Source organism: Parasteatoda tepidariorum, chromosome 9 (assembly GCF_043381705.1).
Source record: "Parasteatoda tepidariorum isolate YZ-2023 chromosome 9, CAS_Ptep_4.0, whole genome shotgun sequence".
NCBI lineage: Eukaryota > Metazoa > Arthropoda > Arachnida > Araneae > Theridiidae > Parasteatoda > Parasteatoda tepidariorum.
This window is the reverse complement of record NC_092212.1, coordinates 62206885-62233278: the sequence shown is the minus strand read 5'-3', so window position 1 is coordinate 62233278 and position 26394 is coordinate 62206885. Positions and strand designations below refer to the sequence as shown.

Genomic DNA, 26394 nt, shown 5'->3' with positions numbered 1-26394 from the left:
ATTAAGCTAACATTAACAAATCTAAAAGTTTATGCAAAGCTTAACATGTAATTATCAATCCTATGTTTGGGTTCGATAACCAATTCCAATCCCTTCATGCTTTTAGTATTAAGTGATTTGACTGATTGTTATTTTTGAATTTACTGTTTGTATCATCAGTACAGTTAAAAAATTCATTTTTCAAATATCATATATGGAATCAAAGTAAGTATAGGTGGGCGAGAACACAAATTTCTTTATTTAATTTTACTACTTTTTCAAATTTTACTAAGCATTGCTAAGAAAGTGAGAATCCAAATCAAACTAAAATTGCCGTGTTCCACTGTTTTATGTTAGAGAAAAGTTTCACAAATATTCCTTATCGTTTACCAAGTCATATGAAAAAGGGGGAACGTTATTAAATGTAATTCATTCATAAAATAGATCAAAGGAATTCTCAGGTTCTCACGCTTGCATAAGGGAAAAACTTAAAATGATAATTATGCATTCTTTAATTTATTTTTAGGAGAGGATTTGAATTATTAATTACGTGAACGGGATTCGCACTTAATAAATAAAGAATTAAGAAAGAGAATTTAGACAAAGAAATAATCTAAAAAGTTTTTACAAATCTCATGTTTCTTTGTCTAAATTATCTTTCTTAATTCTTTATATGATTGGAACACTGATCAAAAATAAAGGGAAAAAAAAACTTATTTTTAAGATCTCTATCTCAGGAACTATTTGTCTGATTTCGCTCATATTTTGTTCTTTTGCGATCTAAACTTACATTCTTTAAAAATGATGCTAAAAAAAATTGTATACCTTACCTCACAAAATTTTTTCGACTATTACTAAATATAATAAACAATAAATATTAACTAAAAATTATTTTTCGCATGGATTGATCCTTAAATAAACGAACTTTACAATTTTGCGCAAAAATTTTTAACTTAAAAATTCTTGAGCTGTGGCGAAATACACAAAGTAAAAAATTAACATAAAGGGATCCAAGCTTTGGACCATTCTCCTGATCAAACTATTGGGACTATATTTCCCAGATTGCGACACAGCAGGAAAAAAACAGGAGTTTATTCGGAGAAAGTACGTTTTTGTGTCTGATTTCGTATCTTAAAATTATCGTCTGCACTAACTATTTAGCATATTGGAAGTCACCCTATCGAACCATTAAGATTGAGTCCTAGAACGTGAAGATCTAACTCTTAGAGACAAAGTTATTCAGGGTAGTATTTTTTCTTTCTTTTTTTTACGTACTATACATTACTTTGTTTTTCACCAAGAACACTTTACAATATTGTATAAAAAAGTGCGGTTTTCCATTATATTACCTCAAGCCATAACCGTTGTGTTTTATATGTATTCTAAAGCATTTTTGATTTTAGTGAAACCATAATTTAGTAAAAATGTTGTTCTGCTTCTGTTTACATTTAAAGTAATATGAGATAAATGGTTCATTTCATAGTTTTATCAACAATTTACATTTTTATTCGTTTTTCACAATGTAAATATCTCAATTTCTCAACAAAAAAAAAAATCGAATTTTGCATTTTTATAAGCTTTTTAAAGATTTGGATAAACAAAAATTTTGAATCATTGTTTGTAGATAAAATTTCGCCAACACGTGCCATTTTCGATATTTATATAACATTTTATGTTTCTTTTTATTGTTTTTAGAATTTAAATGAAGAAAACAAATTACAAAATGTCATTTAATAAGAATACTTGAATCTTATATAATGAACTAAACCGTAACGTTCTAGGCTGTAAGTAATATTGTGAAATATCTCTAATTGTTATATAATTAAACCTTTATATAACATGTTGAAAACATTTATGACAAGAAAATTACATTTCATAACAAAAGCTTTATCGAAGAATGAAAACAATGGACGTGTTATGCGATTATTTACTTTCCTCAACTGATAAAACTCCTACAATTATCAGTAAAAGGATTTTTTACTATAAAACCTTTAAGAGAAATAAAGTTTTCACATTGACCTACTTGAGAATTTTAAGTAAAGAAAAATGTTTAAATCTCTGTATTTAGTTTTGTATGTTTGTTTGTTGTTTGTGACGGTCGGTTTTTCTCAAAGAATTAGCGCTGGTGAATGCCCGGATGTTACCGTTAAAAAGGATTTTGACGTTAGCAAGGTCAGTTCGATTTTCTGATATTTTTACTATCTACTTTTTCTGCGAGTTCCTATGTATTTTACATTAAATTTAAAAGTAGATTTGTTTCGCCTTATTTTTAAGTTTTGCACTTGGTATACCAGGTTTTATTCTAATTTTTATCAGTCACTTTTACAATTTAATCGTAAGTATTTGTTAACCATTTCCGTCTGTTTTATCTTAGTTTTCAGTTTTGTAATTTGTTTTCTGTATAGGCAAATTAGTCTACTATATTTTAATTTTTATTATTTATTTTTATAATTTATTTTGATACATTTGTTAGGCAGGTTGCTCTATTTTATCCTAATTTTTAGCATTTATAATTTTGTTTCTGTGTATGTGCTATGCAAGTTGGTCTGTTTTATCCGAATTTTTATCTTTACAAATAGTTTCTGTATACGTGATAGACGAGTTGGTTTGCTTAATTCAAATTTTTATCATTTGTTCCTTTTTATTTAACAGTGAAAAAAACGTAAGCCGTAATAATTGATATTGTTAAAAGTATTAATAAAAGTATTGTTAATAGTATTGACTATTTTTTAAATTTGTAATTCTTACTTAATGAAATGATGAACAATTCGCTTAAAAAATTATAATACTTTTTCTAAAATTAAAAGTGGTGACAGTGGTGACAAATTCGCTCTAAGATACGCTTGATGCTGAGAAAATTAATATATCCATGACTACCAAAAGTGATAAAATGTACGAATCACATATATTTTTGTAAATTAATTAATAAAACTACTTTTTAAAAAATTTAAGGGATTGGTGCGCACTTCCTTTCGAATATTTTAGCGGAATTTTTTATCTCTGGATCACTGTTTTAAGTTAAAAAAAAGTACACGCTTGCCAATTGTGTTATACAAATTATAAAATTTTAAATAATGTCTTTGATGTTTGATTTATTTAGTTATTTATTTTTCAATTTTTATTTCGATTTAAACTACCTGCAAATGAACAGAATTTCTATTTTTAACCCACATGTAATGCACACAAAGAGCATTGATAATTAATTTATCTGTTATTTTAATTTAAGGGGTTTAGTTAAATATAATGATAAGCTACACTTTCTCTTTTAAACATTAAATTGTTCTTTAATATTGTTCCTAGACAGTTTTATATGAGTTTCCAGAATTTCACTAGTAGTGCTTCTCACCAAAAACGCTTTTCTGAATTATATTAAAACCTGGCTTATTACATTGCTTCAAGCTCTTCAATCACAAAACTACATAAACAATAAAATGGATTCTTTTTTTTTAATTTTTACAGTATGTAGGTCAATGGTATGAATTTGAAAAAAATCCTGCCTTTTTTGAGAATGGATTAAAATGCAACTGGGCAATTTATAGAAACGAAGGAGATTACATTTCTGTCAACAACAGTGGTGTCAACGTAAAGTAAGATTATTTTACTATAGTTTGTATAAACAGCTTGAATCTTTCATCATAAATAAACAGTTCTTTTAAGTTTGAGATTTTATTTCAATAATTTCAATATTTCAATATTCAATACTTCAATATTCAATACTTCAATATTTCAATATTCAATATTTCAATATTCAATATTTCAATATTCAATATTTCAATATTCAATTATTATTCAATTATTATTATCAATAATGCCACCCGTTCAATTATTACTTAAGCATCTGAGAAGGGAGATTGTCTGTGATTTACAAATTTTTGGTGACAAGGGGGAGGGAGGGTATGATCAATGCTAACACTAAACTTTCTTATTTTCAAAACATTTTTAAATAAAAAAAAGTCTGTCTAAGAAATTTAAATTTGGAGAATGAAAAATTTGGATAAAATTTCGTTACCGAGTTTCAGAGGTAAAGAGTATGTACCACAAAAGAAAACGCTTAAGATTTCTAAAGAGCTTTTTACTCAAAAGTTATAAATTAAAGTGAATTAAAACTTAAATTTTGTTTTACGTAAAGTTCTATATTTTATTTGAATTTATTTCTAAAATTGGATTACTACGTAAAATAGTTAGAGCTTAAAAAAAGGAGGATTGTTGTGACTTTTTACATAAGCGTGGGTGAAAAAATAAAGAACAAAATTTAGAAATTTTGCTACTGGCCAGTTATAACATTTCTTATATTTCCTTTTCAAAAATTGAAAGTCTTAAGCAATTACATAAACTTAATATTAATAATGAAAGGCATTACTCAAAATATAATAAATATTACAAGGTTTATTTCTAAAACGAAGAAAAATATTAAGAAAGGAACGTAGTAAAACTTCATGTTAAAACTTCAGAACTTTCATGTTGAAACTTCTGAGAATTTCATGTTAAAATATTAGTTTAATACATACGACAAAAGAGTATGAATAATTGTCATAAAACCCTAATATAATTGAACACATAAACTATGCATGAAAAGTTACAATGTCGGTAGAAAAGCGGAACTTGCACAAATCATAACAGTTTTTGACAAAAATTGCAAACTAAACGAGTTAAAACTATATAAAAGAAGATATTAAGATGTATAAAGAGAAACTTACGTATAATAGTACACTAGAAAGTTGTTAACTCCAAAACTAAAGCATAATAAATCAATAGTCAAATAAAATCGTATTACTCACGGAAAGGCAAAATTTGCACTAATTCGTTAAACTTAATACTTGAAAAACTTTGGCCGCAAACACCATAAAGTGTCAGGTAGTGGGTTTGATTCTCGCTGTAATTCTGGATATATCTTTCAGCTATGTGAAATCCTGTAAAATAAACTATCTTAGACCAGGTATAGCCTGGTTGGTAGGGTGTTGGACTCGTGTTCGTGAAAACGGGAGTTCGAATTCCACCGACCGAAGAATCCTTGTCTATTAAATGATGACTGGTGTGCATTAAATTTCACGGGGACACAAAACCCTCCAAGTTCCCATACCAAATCAATATCTCTGGGGATACTGATCCAGGGTTGTCTTTTAGAAATTAGGTTCAAAATTACAAGGCTACGGAGTTGAACATTGGTGTTCATAAACTGAAATTTGGTTGGCTGTTCAACGACGGTTATGAAATTATAAAATAAAACATTAACTATCTATCCTTCAGTTTGTTAAAGGATTATGAACATTTCGATCACAGAAGACAACATATTTAAATAATAAAAATACATTTATGATACATAAACCTTCAAGCTTATGTATCTAAGAGATAAGGTTCCCTCATTGAGAAAGAGAAGGTTAGAGGTTCGTGCACCAAAATCAATAAGGAGTCACAGCGCTTACAAGAAAATAGCTAGCAAATGCTGTGACTCCGGGGCCTCCCTGACCAAGCGATATCACCCGCCTCACTCTGTGTGAAACGAGGAAGTGACGGGTTCGAATCCCACCGTGACCCTGGATATATTCTTCATGATGTCCCTCTCTAAATTGTTCTATCTGTCCTTCTACTTGACAGAGGTTTATAAGCCCTTAAGAAAAAATCGAGGTATAANAAAATTGTGATGGCATGTCTTCGGATCATCCTCAGGGATGTTTCCCAGACCGTCGCCAATAGCCCATTGTGCAGCTCTAGTGCGACCTAAATTAACAACAACAACAAGCAGCAGTCCCTCATGACCATTAGGTCAAGTTTAGCCTATCTTTAGCCAGCGCCCTCTATGTTTATTTTAAAAATGGTGCAAAACGTCAATATGGAGAAAACCTACAGTTTTGAGAAAGTGAAAAACGTTTGTGGTCTAATCTTTTAACATTTAGAAACTTACCCCAATGCTGCATTATCTGGGTCCATAAGAATTTGCAACTGGGTGGAAAAATGTCGCCAAATTGGTGATTTTTAAAAGAGTTTAATAACTTTTAAAATATTTTAGTTATTTGTCTGTTCCAAAGACCAAATAATTCTCTACAATTCAAGCTGGCATATACAATTTAAAATTAAAGCTTTGTTTCAAATGTAAGGCACTTAAACTATGTTTTTTTACTTTTCCGGGTGAAAGAGCTTCTAAAACCCTAGTTAATGGTACAGAATTTACTGCAATAAAATGTCCCCGGTAATTTCAGAGCCGAATAAAGTATCTTCACGGCTGGACAGTGGTTGCAGAGCGTTGTGCACAGACAGGGTGGTTGCAGTATTGTTCTCGAATCATTCTTAAAGATAAATAGCGGACAGTTGCCAATAATCCATTAGTTAACGATGTTATTTAAGTAATAGAAAAATAAGCCATAAAAAAATAAATAAATGAAATTTTAAGCATGCGCAGTCCCCTGAAAATAGTAGAGAAATAAGCCTTTCTTTGAAAAGATTGCAACAGAAGTAATTTTACGGCTCCCAATATTGAGACACCGCATTCAGTAGCATAAAAAGACTCGTTACAATCCTAACACAGAAATTTTTTGTACACTTTTTCCAATGTAGGCTATTAGTATAATTAAGAGATTAAATGGGGCTGGGATAGTCTAGTTGGTATGACGTAAGACTCGTGTTCGTGAGAACGAAAGTTTGAATCCCACCTGCCGAAGAAGCGCCGTGTATTAAATGGTGACTGGTGCAAGTTAAATCTGTCGGGGTCGCTAAGTCCTAGAAGATCCCATAACAAAACAAAATCTCTTGGGGTACTGGTTCGGAGATTGATCGTTCTCGGAACGTTCGGTTAGATTGATCGATCTGGTCAAAATTACGATCTGTGAAAGAATGAATGTGCCAGCCCTGTGAAACGGGTAGTGACGTGTATGTGACTGAAATCATGTTCTTGGTCATAGATTTCGAGACTGAAAAGTAAGAAACGCACCTTCTGCCCTAAATTCGCTACTTTTCCAAAGCAGGCTTGCTGGCATTGGCAAGTGGCAATAGAAACAACAACAAAAGAAATTAAATAATCAAATAAAAAATAAGGATATGTATGCTAAAGAATTTCGACGTATATTTTTAGGCCATATTTTAGAGCCGATGCTAATCTCAATTCTTGTCTGCAGAATTTTTTTTCTACTTATATTTTAAAAATTATATAAGCAGAAAAAAGTATCTACTTATATTATAAAAAAATATGGAGAATATCATTATTTGAATATATATATATTCAAATAATGATATTCTCCATAATTTTTGTTTAAAGTTTGATAAAAATAAATATAAAACAAAATTTCCATTTTTAGTCTACTTGACGTTTTAAAACGTAAAAAATTTTACTTTATTAACATATTTTATCTTTATTTTGAATTAGTACTGGAGTAAGGACTTCAATAAATGGAAAAGCTACAATACCCGATAAAAATGTGCCTGCAAAATTGAAAGTGCAATTTGATACCAGTAAGTAAATTATAATAACAGTTCAATAAATATTTTTTTTTTTGCAATATTTCTCTTTTAAAAACAAAAAAAAATTGTCAATTGAAAGCAACTATCGACTAAGTCAAGTTGTTTTTTACATCAATCAATGCTGTGCAGTGAGACATACAACAGACGTTACTCTGAATAACTTTTGTTTTACTGATTGGATTTTCACGCATTAACCTCACATATGCTAACTAATGAGATCTATTAATTAAGTGACAGTAATTGAAAAATCAAAATTGACTGAAATAGAAATTTCAAAATTTATTATTAATAAAGAAATCAGTTTAATTTTGGAAAAGATTAAAAAAAACGAAATTTTAAAATTGCATAACACAAAATACGTAATTTACGGAGTTAAACTTTGTTATTAGTGTACCCTTCCCGTAAAAGGACATTTCTCGTAAGCGGATAATTTTATCGCTCTCAAAAGTGTCCGTTTAACCGAGGTTGCTCTCAAAAGTGTCCGTTTAACCGAGGTTTCATCGTTTATAAAAACCCTTATTTTGAATTTTTTGTCGCTTACTTTGGTTTTTTAACTGCACGGCAGTATTCCTATTGGTTGCTATCTGTAACTGATGATTTTCCAGTGGATAACAAACCAAAGTCAAAATTTTTGATGGTTTTCTATTGATGGACCAACAAAATCTTGATCGTAACCAACATAAGAAACCATCACCCCAATGTAAGAATTCGGACAGGTTAATGATGGTCCAACATAAGAATAGCAACTTGTTTTGATGGTTTGTTAATGTTGAGTCATCAGAAATTTCCATCATAGTTTCTTAGAAATCAAATGTTGGAACGATCGTGAACCACCATCTCCCAATGTAGGATTTCGGACTGATTCATGATAATCCAGCATAAGAAAGAAGCCAAATTGTTTTGAAGGTATATTCTTGAGAATTAACAAAAATTCCCATTAAACCATCGTGGAAATGTATAGTTGGACCCATCAGGCCATCACGGATTGTTGGTCCGTGAGAATCCAACTCCTCTTGTTGGTTAACCATCATAGTAATAAATTACATTTTCCATCATAGAATGATGGAAGTTTGTTGGCATATCAAAAACCATGATGGAACGCATAATGGAAAATGTTAGATGATGATGACCATCAAATGATGTTGGGCCATTATGGATCGCACTGAAACCAACATGAACCATCAAAATGGTCTGATAGGACCATAAAGAATTTTTACTTGGGAAGTAAAATGACGTCAGCTTAGACATCTCTATAAGTTGAGAACTTAAAACTAGGTCCTGAAATAACGAAGTATTGTATTATTTTTTTAGGCCCTAAACCTGGCAATTATTGGGTACTTGATACAGATTACGAAAAATACTCAGTTGTCTATGCTTGTTCCAGCATCGAACACATGTTCAAAGCAGGTACTGTTTATATTTATCTCTTTTACATTATAATTGAAATAAAATACTAGTTCATTTCTAAGTAAGTTTGTAATATGTTCCTTCACAAATGAAATTCTCGTATTTGCAATACAAGATTTACACTTTACGATCATAATCAATACTATTATTTACTTGAATTATTCTGGCATTTTTCATTATTTTTTTTTTAAATGGCGGGCACTTGGGACGAAAGACCCATTGGCCTCAGAAAATGCCAGAACTGCTACTCTCTTCTCGTTACCCAGTGGGCACCTGTGGCGAAGCCTAGGCGGTGGAGCAGCGTCACCCACGTCACACAACCACAAACCCGTTTATAGGGCGGGTCACATTCACAACAAGAAACATCCAAGCCCTGAGCAGGATTCGAACCCGCGATCATCGGCTCCTCAGTCAGGCACGCTAACCACTCGGCTACCTGGTATTCAAAATGAAGAGAATTATTGGGCACATTTTAATGAAATTTGGTTTGTACATAGCTTGATATAATATAAATAAAATAGTTATTTACCAAATACAATCACATCATCCTGCAGTAAACATACCTTCCAAAATTTGAGGTTGATTTAAAGTATTTTCTTAAGTGGTAATGTAATAAAGCAGAAACTTCTCAAGTGAATAGAGTTTTGATGCAACTTCAATCAGAATTTCGGGGCACATGAACATCGGACTATCTAACATTTCATATATCTGTTTATTAATGAGTAGTAGTAAACAAATTCTTTTAATAATGTTACGTTGGGTAACGTAAAATGAGTAACAATCCCGGCATCTTCTTAGGCGAAGAATAAAGTTCAGTGCCTGCCATTTGAAAAAATTTATAATTGTTCAAATTGATACAAAATTGTGGAGATGCATACTGAATAAAAAATATGTTTATAAATAGTGTGGTTGATTTTGATGACATATTGCTTCATTACTACATATTATTATATACATTATTTTGCAGAATTTTTATGGATACTGTCTCGAACACCAGTGCTGGATGACAAAACAAAAAGTGTGGCATATGATGTAATGGATAGGAATTCTGTAAGTCGAGAAGGCTTGTTTCCAACAGTGCAAGATTGTTATGGCCATTAATTTTTAAAGCTATTTTTAAGTTGTATATATTTTATTCTTTATTGAAAGTTATAAATAAAATGTAAAACTAAACCATGTTGAGGTTTACTTCATTTATTTTTTATTCAGTCTGCAATACATTATAAGAAAAACAACTTATTTATGAAGTACAATCAATAATGAGTAAACGGCAACTTCATAAAATTTATTTAATGAAGCATAATGATGAACTTTTATCGACAATATGACACCAATGTGATCCCATTGTAACAACATCCGCCGATGCCATGCTTCTAAAAACGATAGGAAGCTATTTAGATCTGTCATGCATGCACACTATAAAGGAAAAATGGAACAGTTTGTCACTAATATTGTGGTATTTTTAACTGTGCCCACTTTTTCAAAAATGTCAAACTATATAAAAAATTGTGAGATTATTAATAAAAGGAATTTCTTTTGATGCATTTCTCAAAATAGCGTAAATATTACAAGGTTCATTTTAAACGAAAGAAGAAAAATTTTAAGAAACAAGCGCGAAATAAATTTTTTTCAGAAAATAAAATATTCATACTTACTTATTAAAAAAATTTATGAGATATAATGTTCACAAAAAAAAATACCAGTAATTTTTTCACTATATTGCACACCATGATTTTGTAATCCCTTTCAAACCTATGTCCCTGTGGTGTGTTTATAGTTTATTGTTCATGTGGAAATTACATGGAATAAAGAGTAAGTGGTTTTAAACTTTCCATTACTAATTCTGAACAAATTTTTTATTGCTTAAACTGTGTGTGGTTTAGCATCATTGTGCAAGATTCCAGTGGAGTTGACACAAAAGTTAACAGAGAGAATTAAATTTCTTGAGCAGTTTTGTCAATATTTCAAAATAACACTAATTACAAAATCTAGCTCCATAGGTACAGGAAATCAAAAAGGTATTACTTTTGTGATTGGTCCCTGAATTACGATGTCATTCTATTATCTTTCCTTGGATAAGTATTGCCATCTAGCGAGTGAAAAGAGTATGAATCTTTTTCATCACACAAGTAACTATACTATAGTTATCCTTTTTCTAAATAGCCTAATTTTGGTAATTGATAAATAATTTTGGTTTATTGATCTATGCTTCATTTCTAATCGATTATACCTAAAAAAAATATATGGTATAGGTTTTAATAATTTACTTCTAAACTCCACGCTAAACCAGCAGGAATTTTAGATAAGTTTAAAATAAAAAGTATTAACTGATAAATATTTTATGACGAAAAAACAGTACAATAAGCTGCTAAAAATGTTATTATCGTTTATATGGTATCTAGCACTGTGTGCTATTAAAAATAAGAAGAAAAATGCAACATATAGAAAATCATATTTAATGCTGATCTGTTTTTTGTACACATTTTTTAAATTTGTTTTTATAACAAATAATATTTTTAATGTCACATGTAGGTCAAAATAAAAATATAATCTGTATTCTCAAAATTCATCTAAATTTTCTACATCTTAAAATAATCACAACAAAATAGTCATGAGAACATTTATAAAATATAAAATCACAAGCACAACAAATACACAACTTACATAAATTATTATTTTGTAACAAATATAGCTTACTTTAAATCTAAATAAATATATTTTAATAGTTCTAAAATTGTGACTTTTAAACACATATGAATTTTGAAGAGGGCATTTGGTGAAAAAATTTATTTATTTCAACCAAAGTTGAACAGGGATATTCATATTAAATAAACACTTCAATAAATAAATCAATGGCAGTTTATTCTTTAACATATATTTAATTCAAAATATTTCATGTGTACAAGAAAACATTTCATAGTCTGAAACATTCAAAATAAAATATGGCTTACAAATAATGATTAATACAACTGAAAATCTTTAAATAAAACTAAATATAATAACGAATATTTTAAATATTAATTTCATTGTTCCTACAAATCAAACAATTCATTAAGAACAGATTATAGATTGTTCGTACATATGTATAAAGGAATTTAACATGCAATGCTTTAAGTCCTTTTGACCTGAATGTAAAGCAATTTCAAATAATAAATCAAAACCAATGTTAAAAAATTTGAGAAATTTTAACACACAAAATTTTTTTATCGATAATTGGGAAAAAAACATGAATTTAATGCATCAATAATAAATAACCAAGAGAAATAAGTGTTTTATTTTTTTGTATATATATTAACCTAAACCCCAATATATTAAAATAAAGAGTATTAAACCAAATTTGACATTAATTACGCTGATTTTAGTAATTGGCGAATCATGTACTGTAAGATGCCACCATTACGGAAATAAGCCAGTTCGACTTCAGTATCAAATCTTACGATGACTTCAAATTGCCGTCCATCGTCAACCTGAAATAAAAGGTTTAAATTTTGAGAAACAAACAACTTAAAAACAAAAAATAAATATTTGTATGTGATATTTAGACAGAACTAAATTTTTATTTTATATATTTTATAATGGTTGTTGAACAACTGAACCAATTTCGAGTTTAGGACTACCAATGTTGAACTCAGTAGCCTAGTAATTTGAACCCCAATCCAGAATACCAGAAAACTCCCGGATCAGGTATTGGGAAAAATTTTGCCTTGTGGAGGACAACCATTAAAACCTTTAACGTTTAGCAGGGCAGAAAGGGGACTCTTAACCTGCGACCCATCTACCACTGAGAATTATTTACTTCAGTACTGTGGTCGATGCGAGCTGTGAGCGGAATTTATATGGACCAGCCATCGCTAGGATTTGAACCCAGGTCACGTCATTGGGAGGCGAGCGTTCTATTGCAGGAGCCACCACAAATTCAGGCATAGCTAATATGCTAGCTCCAAATAACTGAATTTAATCTTGATTTAATGACATTTCAAAATTAGAGACCTCAGGGATTTGTCTTACTATGCCTTTAGTATTAAACTTTCACAACACATACAAACAAATAATAGTAATATTGTTTTTATCACAAACAATATTACTACTATTACAACATTTCTCAATATTTTCAAAAGATCTTTAATTGATATCTTTAAAAACTAACAATTTAATAAAAAAGATAATATTTTTGCAGTTTAAAACTTGTAAATAGTGTATTAATGACAACTATCATATAAAATATACAGGGTGATTGATTAAGTTTTGATGCACTATAAATTAAGAATAATGTTAAATATTATGTATTACTTGTAACAGAATTGTATGGGATTATTTTAAGCTCTGTTAGAGAGAGTCACAAACGTTCTGTGAGTGACCTATTAGTTACACCACACACATTAAGTCGGTAATTCATTTCCACCAAAAGTTCCATCGAAATAGAGTCCACCGATAGTAGCAGAGATAAGCTGTTTCAGGTCTGCAAAAAGTTGAAGATTAAGAGTAAGGGTGAGGACAAATGCTTGCTTTTTACATACCCCCTACCCAAGAAGAAATCACAAGGTGTTTGGACAGGACTTATGGGTGACCTTGGTGGTAAGTAGCATGTAGTAATCTGCGGCTCGTCCAATCTATTGGTGAGGGAGATATTCATAAAGGTTATCTCGCACACAATCCAACTAACATGGTGGTGCACTATCAGACTGGAGAACGAAGATGCCAATGGCATAAAAAAAAGAGCTAACAAATAAATAAAAAAGCGACTTCTGCGACAGTTTACTCTTGAAAAGAAGTAAAGGCCGAACACTTTCTTTCTGGGCACTGCATGGAACACATTTAACTAAGGAGAATCTTGTACATGTTGCTCAGTAAATTTGAGATTCTCTGTTTTCCTGAAAGATAAAATTTTGCTCGTTTACCTACCCACTGACGTTGTTTTCTCAGTGAAAACTAATCGATTGGCAAAATCGCCATTTTCAACAATGGCGGAAATGAAAAACTGGTTTGATGTGCGTCGTGTGACTAAAGGGTCACACATAAAACATCTGTGACTATCTCGAACAAAATTTAAAAATAATGAAATACAATTCTTTTGTAACATAACATAAAATATCTCATATTGCTCTTGATTTATAGTACATAACATTGAAACTGTATACTTGTTTATAAATCACCCAGTGTTAATAAGCACAAATAAGTGTCAAATTTATCCACATAAACACAGCACACAATTTAGTCATCATATCAATCCACATTACAAAGAAATATTGTACTTACGTGCACTGTGGTCTTTTGTCCTGGCACAAGGTGTTTAGGCACATTTATTGTATATTTTTCTAAACCAGTAAGGCCAAGACTTTCAGCATTCTGCTCAGGAAGAAACTGTAATGGAATTAATCCCATGCCAACCAAGTTACTACGATGGATACGTTCAAAACTTTCAGCAATAACTGCCCGAACACCCTACAAGGAAAAAAAATTGTTTACTTTCATTTCTTAAAGAATGTATTATAATAGATACTATCGCCAAAAATATTTATTTTTTTTTAAACGGCAAAAATATTATAGAATATTGTTATAATGCAAACGTTAAAAAAGTATTTGCATGATATAAAATTTTACTTTATATAGATCATTACCTAGTATTAATGGCAATGTAATTCTAGGATATTAATGGTCTGAAAACAATGTTTTAATTCAAATACAATAAAACACAAATATAAGGAAACTAAACATTTGTTATTTACAAGAAAAAAATTATTAACTTTGCTTTAGAGACATTAAATTTGCAAAATAGTTAAGATAATATATTTTTATTTTGTCCCTTAGATAAACCATTTTCCATTGATTCCATTTTTTATATATTGATCAAGAAAAATCTCATGATTAAGTGATTAAATATACAACAAAGTGCAAGTAAAAGCTCCAGCTCCAATTACGAAAATATAATTCAATTCCTGCAGTGGCTACGAAAAACGTCAATCGATTATATCAAATCCGAGCTACTAGCTTAGTTCCACAGCTAACAGAAATAAGTCTATCTTATACAAACTAAATAAAAAAAATTGTGGCACATGCAAAACGTGGATTGTAAAATTTTTTAAGTGCAATTTTTATTATTTACAAGCGCAAAAATAACACAGTTTACAAGACAATTGTGGCATATCAATCTTCTACTGCTAAACAAAATACAATATAAATATATTGCAAAAACATAAGATGATCAAAAATAACTAACTTGGGTTTTAGCCAACAACAGTGCAACTTGTAATTTGATTTCATATAGATTTAAGAGAAAATTGTAAATTGTATTTAAATTATAATAATTATAAAATATATTTAAAAAAATTTAAAGAAAAGGCCAAATCAGCAATTACATATATGTGATCATTTCATAAATTTTATGTAATAGCTTAATATGTGAATGCTGACAGACAAATTCTTTTGGTGAAACATTTGATTGAAAAAAAAATTACAAACAAAACAATATCATTCATTTTTGTATCATCCTAATTTCAATCAAGTGTAACAAACACCAGGATTTAATAAGCAAATTCTCTCAAAGTCCATGTTTTTGACTGAGTTTGACTACATTTAGTATTTTCTAGAAGAAAAATTAAAATAGCATCAAGAAGAACATAACAGTTTTAATCCTTAAAACAAAAAAAATTTATCAAAGTAGTTTTTCAAAGGGTAATTGAAATAAATAACTAACCAAGAGATATGGCCCTTTAGCAGCCCAATCACGTGATGATCCACAGCCATACTCTTTACCAGCCAAAATAATTAGCTGGGTACCCTCACTTCTATACTTCTCAGCTGCATCAAACACATCCAACTAAATTAAATAAATAATTATTAGGGTACATACATAATTGTTTTTATTATCTAATATATTTTTAACTTTGAAATTTGAATAATAAAAAAATATTGAAAGAAATGGCAACAAAAATTCTAATGCTCTAAGATAAAATGAGATCATTAATAAAGTTTTAAGGTTAAGAGGAACTGAAAGTAAATTATAAAAACTTAGATTTTTATAATTTACTTAGATTTTTATAATTTAGAGATGCTTACATAACATGTTTGAAGAGCTGAAAGAATGAAAGTTAATTTTAGTAACTTCGAATAAATTAGCGTAAAACTTAGTACATTGACAGTATGAAATAAAAATAATGCTTGACCTTTATATCTTTTCTGCAAGCGTCCTATTGGTAAAATCAATAAATCTCTAACCAAACTATTCATTCAACCCTTTTTGCTGACAACACTTAATCTAAAAATGTAACAAACTCCTAGAATTGCTTCTAAGCATTCACCAAATTTTTAGCCTTCCACTATTCTTTAAGCAACAAAGAGCTGAAATAAGCTTCTTCAATAAGAATACACTGAGAACCAAACAGCCAATCACTCGTTTCTTTCTATCGGACGCTGTTCTTAGTATCATCTACAAGCACTAAAGACATCAGCCCAAAATGAGCATTCTGCTGTCAAGAACTTCTGTCTCTCTACATATTAATATATATTAATGTAGGGGTGCACAACCTATAACCTGCGGACCACATGCAGCCTGAGGGAACTTTTGAAAGCAATAAAAAAATTCTTTTACTTTGGTTTTTGTTTAAACATTTCAAATTTTCTCTTATTAAAATATTTAATTCAAATTTATATTACTCTATAAATAAAGTTTCTTTCTTCTCCTTCTTTTTTTTGTTTTTTTTTTCACTTTTATTCTATAAGCTTCTTTATGGTCAGAATTTATATCCTACTCTTAATATTTATGTATACATTAGTTTTTTACAGTAGTTTTAAATAAATTCAAATAATTAAAAGTATTGAATTCTTTGTAAATATGTTAAGTTTACTCATAAAAATATTTGGTGCTTAGAACACTAATGTTTAGATAAAAATTATCATATTTGCCACTAACATGACTAAATACGTGTGCAGCCCTTCATTAATCTATGTGGTGTGTAAGTGGCCCTTCACTGAAATAAGTCGTGCACCCCATTAATATATATATATATGAAATTAAAGACTAAATAGATTTTGCATGTTAAATAAGACTGAAACAAAATCCTTTCTTGAGAAATCTCTCTCTTCTTAAATCTTACTCAGAATGTTCTTCCAGCAAATTATAAATTGAATTAGATTTGCCATTTGATGGCACAAAAATATTCTTAGGAAAAGAAGGGAAAAAAAAAAACAGTATTTTACTTCTAAAAAAAAAAAACTGTCTTTTTACCAGTGGGACCATAGTTAATTGAATGGAAAAACACACTACACAATAATAAAAACTTTCTACTTTAAAATCATAACTTAACAAACAACAAATAAATATCAAAAGTAAATTTTAAATACCTCAGTAGAGCTTGGAATGTGGATAGTTTTAGGACCAGCTTTGGAAAGGAACTTATTTCTAATACGAATATTGGCGAATGTTCCACGAGCCATTATTTCATCGTTGCCCCTTCTGGCACCATATGAGTTATATTCTCTGGGTGTTAATCTAATGTAAAAAATACAATTATTGTGATTCTTTTCTAATTAAATAGCTACATAAAATACGAATAAAAGCAAAATTAATGGATAGAAGTACTTAATGAGACTTCTTGGAAAAATTATATCTCAATTTAGAAACATTTTAACAATGTAGTTTTATCTATATAAAATTTCCCACATTTTATATCTAGTGTATAAGTTGACCACCTATTTTTTGTTAGGAGATAGCAAATTTCTGGTGTGTCTAATGTATAAGTTACGAACTGAAAAAAACCGAAATTTTAAAAATTGTCCTGGAATAAATAATAGATGGAAGGAAAAAAAACTTTTAAAAGAACAGGAAATATCTGCACTGCTTCTATAAACATCAGTGATACAAGACTGCAAATAATACTAGAAACGTTCTAAAATATAAATTAAAATGCTATTGTAAAATCTTTTCAAAAAGTACAGAATTTCAAATTCTTTGGATGGGGTAAAGACTATTTTTTGTGGGACTTAGCAATCATTTCAGAGTAGGATTCATGACGACACTGATAGCGTTACTGAATCTGAGGAAGATGTTCTGATGTCTTCAGAAGTTTTCACTGTGTTATAGATTTCTTAAAATATTCTTGAATAAATTATATTGACTTTTCTAATTCTTAAATTTTTTTGAAAATAACAGAAAGTATTCTCCTAAAAATAACTTTTACATGTTAAGAAAATATAATCACAGAAAATACAAAATTAAATGCACATAACATGTTAAAAAAAGTTTTTCAAAGCGGTATAAAGTTATTCTTATCTACCTTGTCGTTTATATTGCGTTGATGTTTTACGAAGAACAAATGACGGACTTTATTACTAGTGTATAAGTTGATTCCCTAATTTTCGTATAATTTGGGGGTTTAGAAAGTTGACTCATACATAGGGATATACAGTATTTAACTTCATTATTCTTATTTTTGTTTTGTTGAACTGCTTTCAATCTGCTGTTATTCGTCAATTCTCAGTAATGCTCATGAAATTACAGTACAGAAACCGTTATCCGGAAATCAGAAAACCGGAAAACCAAAAAACCGGAACGAAATTCGATAAATTTTCCCGCCATTTTTTTTAAAAAAAAATTTTTTTCCTCATTTTCTTTCTTTTTTGAAAGACCTTACCATCATTTTGGAAATAATCATTAGTGTATTACTTCATCGTTTTTCTTCTTTCCTAAAATTCATGCAGTTGTTAAGGATTCANTTTTTTTAGTTGGGTTTAACAATAAAAAAACGGCTTTTTGTAGCGATTCAGAAAACCGGAAAAATTAGTTATCCGGAATAGCGATGGCCCCGATCGTTCCGGATAATTGGTTCCCCACTGTAATATAGAAATGGTTTAATATGTCTGTAAAAAAAAAATGACAAACTTAACACTTTAAGTACTGCAAAAATAATAGGATGTTTAAACAAAGATATAATGCTCTTAACTAATCATAACATATGAGTATATGCATGACTGCAAAGAAATACTAATTCTACTGTAAATTATACATAATTCTACGGTTAATAACTTGTGATATTTATTTGCTACTGAAAAAAAATGTGGAACAAAAGATAAGTATCAACCAATGTCTACTTCAACAGCATTTTCATACCATAATGTCTCTTAAATACTTCTTAAAAAATATGCAGAATTCAATATATTGTCATCCAATAGTTTTTACAATATATTATTGAATAGCATATGTAGCAGAAATTTCCTTAAATGGTAACTGCATCCATGATGAAGTAACATTTAAAAGAGATAATTAATACATTAATTAATTAATTGTGCACATTCTAGCAGAAAGTCATAAAATCCTATAGTATCAAAACATATTTTAATACTGCCTGTTTTTTAATATAAAAACTAAGCTTAAATTTCATGTTGTTACACATATTTAATAGTTTCCAATGAAGTTATCTCCCTACTTAATAAATCAATTAAAAACAAACTTCCTTATTACTTACCCTCGTTCACTTAGATAGCGTGCAGCTGGGCTGTTACGGGAAATACTACCAGCGGGAGATATGTGATCGGTTGTCACAGAATCACCTAAATTGAGCAATACTCTAGCATCTTTGATATCATTTATTTCTGGAAGCGCTATGGACTGCAAAAATAAAATCAAAATGTAAAAAACCAAATAATTGAACTAAATTTTGCATTAGAAAAAAAGAAATACATGTTTGTAGAGGGTCAAAGAAAAAATCGTGATATTTTTGGGAGCAATATACATATCTTGGACAATTTTTACAAAAGGTAAACTAAAAAAAAAAATGACCTGCTCAACTTTAATATATTAAAAGCAAATTTCATTGCAAAAAAATAACAAAACAACTCTTTTTAATTTCAGAATGTCTTTATTTTGAACTGAAATTTTTAATAATTTCCAGTATCATTTTATCTACTGAACAGCTCACAATAGCTGCAAATCATGGAATATTTTTATACTACTGTATCATCAAAATAATCAATATGAATTAGCCAATATTTTCTCATACCAATGTACAAAATATGTAATTGAGTTCAAGATTTCCTTAATCAAATTATCTTAAAGCAAGGTTTCAATATTGTACAAAATAATTTAGTAGATTATCTCTAAATTCATTATTTAAAAATTCTATGATATGATTACTGTATTGTTGATAGAAATTGAGCATTTTCAAAATCAGATGAAAGAGGCAAATCAATAATTGCGAAACTATAGAAGTCCACTCTACAAGAATTGTTATTGCATTTTCTGGTTAATAAATGAATAAGTATATGACTTCTGAATTTATCACAATAAAAATTTCTGAAATTGTCAATTAAGTTTCTTTTTAATAGAATGGATGAAACCTGTGAGTAAAGTTATATACCTGAACCATGAATATAATTAGTAGATGATGCATAAATTAGAAGTATTGAATTCTGAAATGTCTACTAGTAATATTAGACAAAACAAAAAATGTTGGATTAAAAAATCAAATCTTTTGACTCTCCAAAACTACATCTTTTTTAAAGAAATCCATATTTGTTTTCTTAGAAAATGGGACGATCAAAACAAATTATTTTTTCATCAGGAAAATCCCAAATATCAAAAAACCCTGAGTACTATCTTGTTTCAAAAATATTCAGATTTAGTTAACCCCTTCCTTCTCGCTCCCATGAAAATGACGGGGTGAGATTTTGCCCGCTATTTCTCGCTCTCGTGATATTGACAGGCTGGAGTGCTCAGTAGTAATGCGCCAATAGAATAAAACTAATTCACTTCTTTTGGGAGGAAAACATTTTATTTCTCATTTTACACACCTGATGGCAGTATCACGATATTTTTAAGGTAATTGTAGATAGTTTATTTTAAACTAGTAGCAGCACTAATCATATATGTAATACAAATACAAAAGCCAAAAAAATAGGCTCTTTTATGACCGTTTTCTTGAAAATTAACCAATCGTTAAGGGGTTAAAGGATCTATTTGAGACAGTTCCAAAGGATCAGTTCAGTTCATTTTAAGATTTCAAAAAATGTCCTAAAATATCATAAAGATGTCATAAAAAAGAAAAAGAGAAACAAATTGCAAATATTACAAAATCTTACTACTTAGATATTAGTTATAATCAATATTCCCTCAATATTCAGTAAAACAAATGTTAACCTGTCGAAATACAAAAATCAAACTAATATCACTCCCAAAACAAAAAAGTACTCAAAACTGGTCACAGAACAATCAAAGCTCTCACAGAACAATTTATATTTGTAGTTGAATAATTTATTTCCATATCCTTGCCAAACAATTTATATCTCTATTGCTATAAAAATTCCATCTTGCCTTGCATACTTTTAATGTATGATAATATATTATCAATATATGTTAATATATTAATAACTTTTATTTTATAGTATAGTTAATTATGTAGGCATTTGATATTTAATTAATAAAGGCCTCAATACAGTTTTAGTTCGTAAAGTAAAATTCTGTATTTTTTCCCTATTGAAAAGAAAAAATTACACTCGTGAAAGTTGTTTATTTTTTATAACTTTCAGTTTAAAAAATAGTCTTATTAAATTAGTCTTCAGTTCAATTATCAAATCTTGTTGTAAAACATTATTTATAATTCTGCTACTGGACATAACAAAGCCAGAAAAAAATTACCCAGACAACTTTTAGTGAGATATTGAAAGTCCTGCCAAATACACAAATTAATAATAGGTTTATAAAAGAAATATAAACGTGGAACAAGATTGAAGAAAAGAAAATATTTTACCAAATTTGATTTATTCAACTCTATCAAATTATTGTTGGTCAAACAATTCAACGAACTGTTATAAAAACGTATACCACACTTCCATTATTTTTCAAACAATTTTTCTAATTCTTTTTCTTTGACAAGATTTTAAGCTTATAGAGATTTTTGGAAGAAGAAGAAAAAATTTTACTTACCATATCATTAAAAAAGGGTGGAGATTTAATATAGGTGGATCTTATATCCCAAGAATATAAGTTACCTTCAGATGCAACAAGAGAATTCCATCTTTTATTGCCAAACTGAAAAGATAGGCATTTTAATTTCGAGAAACATAGCATTATATAAATTATTAAACAGTTAACAAAGAAAAGCTAGTGAACTTACTGTTATTTTGGAATAAACTTCACGAAACATAGCAGGAAGCACATGTTTAGTTTCAACCTCCTACAAATAAAAAAAAAGACAACTAGATTATCATTTATTAAATAATGCAATTAAAATAAAAATTGGTAAATTTTATTTGAAAAGACAAATTTCCTTGCCACCTTGGATTTTATGTTAAAATTTTGATTTTTGCTTTCTTTGTACCATTTTACCTTTAACAAACTTTTGCTGATAAACTATCATCTGATGTCTCTGTACCTTTTATAAACGGCTCAAAATGCCACGGTTTTAAGACATTAAAAGAAATTGCATTTGAACCAGAACATTTTTAGATATTTTCTCAAAAATTAAAGTAATAAAATTATGTAGTTAGTAATTTTGTATAGGTAATTTAATAATGTACATTTTTTGTGTTTAGATTTCTTAAACTTTATTTTTATTATTGTTTAGACTATACTAGCTCGTATAACACTAAAAAATGTATTAACGGGAACTACATAAAAAGAACAATTACCAAAAACCTAAATACTGATGTATGTATAATACTAAACCACCTTTTAAAAAAAGTGATTGAAAAATTGTACTGCAAAATTTATCAGAAAAAATCAATGAACAGTGAAAAATCATCAAATGGGAAACATTTTTTCCCCTTGTTGCATAAGATTTAATGGATCTTGGATATTTTTATGTTGCAAATTTCAAATCTGCAATCAATTTTTCTCTTCAAGCTACAGTTTTTGTTAGCTTTTAAATGACAATGTTAGTCTATTTTTGTTGAAATTTACAAGTATAAAAATGTCATACATAACAGGAAGTCACATAAATACAGTGACAAAGTTCTACGACAGTTAAGGCACATAATCAGGATTAACATGCATAGGAACCAATGCGAGGAAATGTCGTCATACCTTGCTGACGGCGCTATTCTGTTATGAAATGTTTCTTTATGTGCTTCGGAACAAGTCATAATAGGGAAGTGCAGGCCACCTACAACGACATTTCCAGGCATGTGTTGCAATTCAATTTTAATTCTTATGATGTCCCCTAATATTTCTAGAAGTTTGTCACAACCATTACACAACCCCTGTTATATATAGCATTTTTATACGAGTACATTTCAACAAAAAATAGAATAAAAATGTCATTAAAAAAAACTGTAGCTATAGGAGTAAGAATAATTTCAGATAAGATTAGAAATCACCACACCCAAATTAGGTATTTTTGTACAAATACTTTTGCACAAATGAAACAAAGAATTTGTTCCCCAGTGAAGTCTAAAGTATCATGTGTTATATTTCTCAAATTCTGATTTTGTGATGGTCTTGCAATTTACATGTTCAGAATGATACTGCCGAGTATGTATCCAACATCAGTTTAACTGTGAAAATTAAAAAGAGATGATCAGAAACATATTTGGAATCCCCCTGCATTTCCACCATTTGACTGTTGATTTTTATCACTAGAAAAGCGGCCCCTTAATTAAATGAAAATTAAAATAAAATATTTTAACTTACTTGAATTTCTTCTCGTGATGGCCATATATCATTTAAATAGACATCCTCGCCAGATGCACTTTTTCCTTCAAAAAGCAATTTTTGATTAAAATTATAAAAATAATTTACATTGCTAAAATATAAAAATTGTATCAGAATATGGAATGAAGGTACTTATGTCAGTGAACTTACCAATTGGATCTTTGTCAAAATCAATATCCACAGTACCAGCTAATGCATAGGCTACAACAAGCAGGGGGGAAGCAAGGTAGTTAGCTCTAGTATGGGGGTGAATTCGACCCTCAAAATTACGATTCCCAGATAAAACACCGCAAGCCACAATTTCACCCTTAAAAAAAACATTAAATTAATTAAGCTAAAATTAATGATAATTATTAATCACATTTATATAAAAAAAACACTTGATTTATGATTAGTGTTCAATTTTTTTTTAATTGATTATCATAAATCTGATACAATTTCAAAGATTACCTACATTTTTTAGTTTGGGACATACCTTCTGCACTTTTTAATAGTAGTAAAAAACATAACACAACATAATTATTAAAAAATATTTTTATACAGGAAAAATATTTAAAAATGTAATATAATTCACTGATTTAGAATTATGCACAACAACAAATCGGCTTTTTGAGGGTCAACAACCTACTGGATCTTGTCTGACTTCGTCAAACAATTAGAGGATAAGAAACAACAACAGAATTATGCACTTTTTTTCTGAAGTAATGTTGTTTTCTTATTGCTGTATTAACATGTTAGCTACCATGAGACATATGCCCTGTCTCACTTCTGTATATATATATTTCACATTGTGGCATGTGTTAGTGATATATTAATTCAAGACACTGAATTGGTAAAATAAAAAAATATTTATTTACACAGGAATCTCTAACAAAGATGGAATCAACCAAAGCCAAATAAAATTTTAATTTTAAATAAATCTTTGCCTTGCACAGACATTATTTTTATAAAATATAAATATTAAGAATCTACCACATCAAAATGATTAAATAATATGATAAAATTTGAAAAGAAAGACTGAGAAAGAAAAATTATAATTTTTCTAATAACTAAATTAATGGTATGAAGAGGATGTATAAGTATGTGAAATACATTTTGCTGTGTTATCTTTTGGTTTACAGAACAAAATATTTCAATTTAGGAAAAGAAATTTGCAGTGGAAGTTTCTTTTCTTTCTTTCTTTTCAGAAACAAATTTTTCAGTTGCACATAGTAAGTCCCCCTTACATCCTTTTCCATACTGAATTTAGGAACTCAGTATACATAGTTATTTGAAAAGTGCAAATTTGGCCATCAATAAATAAACATTTAAATAATTAATAAAGGATCATTGCAGAAATCAGGAAAGTATTTTCCCAAGCCAAATTTTAATCCCTTGTGCTGTCTTCTTAAACCTTTTATTTAAACGTCATACAGATTGCATTTTATACACATTAAATTATTGTAATTATTATAAAGTTTATCAGGACTTAAAATTTTCTGTCTTAAATAGATTTTTATTATATACTGTGTCTTTTTTAAACAGAGTTTCTTATGCATTAAAAATATTGCATTAAAATATTTTAATAAAAATATTGTATTTTACTGTAACTTAAGTTGACTTTTGGAACCCCTAAATTTCTTTAACATTCCGGATTGGAGGGTCGGCTTATACACAGATAACACATTTGAACACAAATTTTTTATTTTCTTCCAACAACTGACACTTGGCCCAAAAAATTAACCTAATAAGATAAATATTTCAAATTTCTTTAAATTCGTCAAACAAACTGAATGTCAAGAATTAATCAGAATACAAGATCAGAACATTAATAAGTGTGAAAAACATAAGTGTAATTTTATGTATAAACTATGTAAGACCGGTCAACTTCAGAAATTCAAAAAATCTGAGACTTTTTGTAACTATGACATAGTGCAATAAGTAAAACAAAAAATATTAATAAAAAAGAATTAATAAATTTACATTCTTGAAATTAAATTTTTTTAAGAAATTCTCTTAACTTTAAAAATTAGTGACTCAGATTGAGAGAGTAATAAAAATTTTCTTAAAAACTCAACAAAAAATTTTCTGAAATTTTTTTATTTTATTTCCAAGTCAACAAATTCCCAACAGTTTTAACAAGGAACAACAGAATTAAGTTTGGATTTCTGTTATGTGGCTGAATATTCTCTCAAAGGTCGCATGGCTGTAAGGAATGGTTAATACCACCAGGATTAACTTGGCCGACAATTTCTGGCATTACTTTCCTTAGTACCAACTTTATGTTATTTTGTATTGATCTCGTCAAAAGAACCATAATATTCTGAAGAAGGCTATTTTATTCTCAGCAATTTTAACATGCATATTAAGATAATAATCTTGAAAGAGATGTCATCAGACGCACATTGTTAAAAAAAAATAGTGTTATTCTTTTTTTTTATATGTATAAAAAAGGTTCTAAAGAGGAATTAACAATAAACTAAAAACATCCTGGAAGAAGAGTTTTGGGGCTGTATGCAAAGTTTGCTCAGGTCCTACAATCTTTTATTTTTAACTACAATTTACTTATTTTTTTCTATAAAAAATTCTATAGAGGAATTAACAATAAACTAAACACATCATGGAGAAAGAGTTTTGGGGTTGTATGCAAAGTTTGCTTGGGTCCTACAATTCACAGTTATTTAGAAAAAAGACTGAAAAAATACTTTGTTAGCCTTAGGTTTCGAGATTGATGACAAAAACCTGAGAGTTGGTAGATCTGCTATACCTATGTTAAATTATTTTATGCGTCAATTATGCTTTATAATAAAATATGGGTTAAAAAGGCAGGATCATTGAGTTATTAAGACTTATTACTTTCATTTTATATTTTTGGAAAACAAAATTTTATGTTTGGTTAGAAAATTATTGTTTTCAACAAGAGCGAATTTGTGGAT

At 28.9% G+C, this 26394-nt stretch overlaps 3 protein-coding genes across 4 annotated transcripts in view; 1 reads left to right on the top strand and 2 right to left on the bottom strand.

The window, feature by feature from the left end:
* Window positions 1-26394, bottom strand: part of LOC107441879 (Talin_middle and talin-RS domain-containing protein rhea) — a 407839-nt gene that overhangs the window by 233869 nt on the left and 147576 nt on the right. The gene's annotated exons all lie outside the window — the stretch shown is intronic.
* LOC107441885 (apolipoprotein D) lies at window positions 1964-10014 on the top strand. The gene is made up of 5 exons (XM_043048363.2): window positions 1964-2151; window positions 3439-3566; window positions 7337-7422; window positions 8743-8838; window positions 9806-10014. The coding sequence occupies exons 1-5, from the start codon at window positions 2026-2028 to the stop codon at window positions 9937-9939; spliced, it is 570 nt and encodes a 189-aa protein (XP_042904297.1). The 5' UTR covers window positions 1964-2025; the 3' UTR covers window positions 9940-10014.
* LOC107441884 (cytoplasmic aconitate hydratase) overlaps window positions 11279-26394 on the bottom strand; it is a 42986-nt gene continuing 27870 nt past the window's right edge. For both annotated transcript variants that reach the window (XM_043048362.2, XM_016055283.3), the window contains 9 exons: window positions 23630-23786; window positions 23459-23523; window positions 21945-22004; window positions 21755-21859; window positions 19299-19441; window positions 17179-17326; window positions 15533-15655; window positions 14095-14280; window positions 11279-12305 (listed from right to left, as the gene is read on the bottom strand). In XM_043048362.2, the coding sequence (XP_042904296.1) occupies window positions 12186-12305; window positions 14095-14280; window positions 15533-15655; window positions 17179-17326; window positions 19299-19441; window positions 21755-21859; window positions 21945-22004; window positions 23459-23523; window positions 23630-23786 (1107 nt within the window). In that variant the 3' untranslated portion in view covers window positions 11279-12185. The remainder of the gene's footprint in view (window positions 12306-14094; window positions 14281-15532; window positions 15656-17178; window positions 17327-19298; window positions 19442-21754; window positions 21860-21944; window positions 22005-23458; window positions 23524-23629; window positions 23787-26394) is intronic.